This window comes from Mizuhopecten yessoensis, unplaced genomic scaffold, assembly GCF_002113885.1.
Source record: "Mizuhopecten yessoensis strain PY_sf001 unplaced genomic scaffold, ASM211388v2 scaffold711313, whole genome shotgun sequence".
NCBI classification, from domain to species: domain Eukaryota; kingdom Metazoa; phylum Mollusca; class Bivalvia; order Pectinida; family Pectinidae; genus Mizuhopecten; species Mizuhopecten yessoensis.
In genome coordinates this window covers 1-1,508 of record NW_018477564.1, presented here as the reverse complement: position 1 = coordinate 1,508, position 1,508 = coordinate 1, and the positions used below count along the sequence as shown (strand labels likewise).

The 1,508-nt window shown below is 38.1% G+C and overlaps 1 protein-coding gene across 1 annotated transcript; it reads right to left on the bottom strand.

Moving 5' to 3' along the window:
* Positions 1–266: 266 nt before the first annotated feature.
* LOC110440831 (scavenger receptor class A member 5-like) lies at positions 267–1,439 on the bottom strand (the record flags this gene model as incomplete). The annotated part of the gene is made up of 2 exons (XM_021483959.1): positions 267–442; positions 1,286–1,439. Coding segments are annotated over 2 exons (330 nt in total), but the record flags the coding sequence as incomplete, so codon positions are not given.
* Between the last annotated feature and the right edge of the window lie 69 nt (positions 1,440–1,508).

Here is a 1,508-nt window from a genome sequence, read left to right as displayed (position 1 = left end):
CTAGTCTGACAGCAATGTCACTGGAAGCTAATGTGTTAAAATATTTGCATCATCAAACCCTTAATGTTAGGCGTTCAGTGTTTGCAGTGTTGTAGTTGAGCGAGTGTGAATAAGTAAATGTAATCGAAAGCATCCTTGAAACTGGAAATATATTTCGTTGTGTAACACCTTGTCTCGGAATCATTAAAAAACAATTAACACTTTACAACTAATGGTCAAGTCTTTCGAAATAACATACGAGCATTTTGTGGTTGAGAAATACATACCTGTGATGTTATAGCAGAAAACACCAGCTGCATAGTAGCATGAATCCGAAAATGCCCATCCACTAAATGAGCAGTTTGCCAGGTGTTCCTCTGTGCCATTACAATAAACGTGATTCATCCATACTGGGTACGTAGGATTACCATATTTACTTCTTTCACGTCTTGGTTGCCCATCACTTCAAAAATGAACCAAAACAATTAATAACACTTTTTGGCTTCTTATAAATTGGGGAATATAGAACAACGTGTGTTTTTTGCAGTAAAGTACTGATTATAACTAAGTGAGCATATGTTTACATAAGTCTGCGTGCCTTACAACTAGTTAGCTTGGCTCTCCTCTATACCATTAGAGTGTTCGTCATTCGTCCATACTGGGGTGACGTAAAAAAAAACTCTATATATATCTATGATAGATTTCTTGGACATAATTAAAATGAAAAAAAAAGAATAATGCCGATACATTATAAAGCTCCTCCGGCGTGAGATGTTCGATTGGTATTCCCTTGCTTCATGCTGAATACCGAGAAACAAGTGTACACTACAGGGTTTGAAACGAAGCATGCGGATACACACGATTGGCAGGTTTTGTTGGTGGCAATTTATTCTTTTTCTATGCTCATTATAATCATAGACAGTTATGTCTTTGACGGAATATCACGTTACTCGAAAGACCATTATATTGTCGTATCCGGTTTCCTCGAAAAAGCCGAAGACAATTCCATTCATGGTCACCTTGTCCTAATGTCTTTGTACTTTTCAAGGGCTTCTGTGTAAAGCATCATTTTGTTTAACCTTTTGCTCTAGTTCATCAATTTCGTGTTCGATTTACGGCGTTGGTAACATTTCGGTATTCTCCTGTTATTCTTCTTTTTAATGTCATCCGTGTGTATAATTGAACCATTTGCATACTCATTTATCCCGCTTTAGCTTGAAATCAAGTTTTTGTATTCATAAAGTATATGTACACTTGATGAATCGTTCGTGTGAGTGCTTTGTATCAGGCACGTGTACATGTTTACCTGTGTCCAAGCATTCTGCAGGTGACATTTGCATCCTTTTTATCCCAGATGGTATCGGCACACACTGCTCCCCACATACCACTATAAAACACATCCACCCGTCCGACGTTGGTGTCTGGTCCGCCCTCTAGTCTGACAGCAATGTCACTGGAAGCTAATGTGTTAAGATATTTGTATTATCAAACCCTTAATGTTAGGCGTTCAGTGTTTGCAGTGTTGTAGT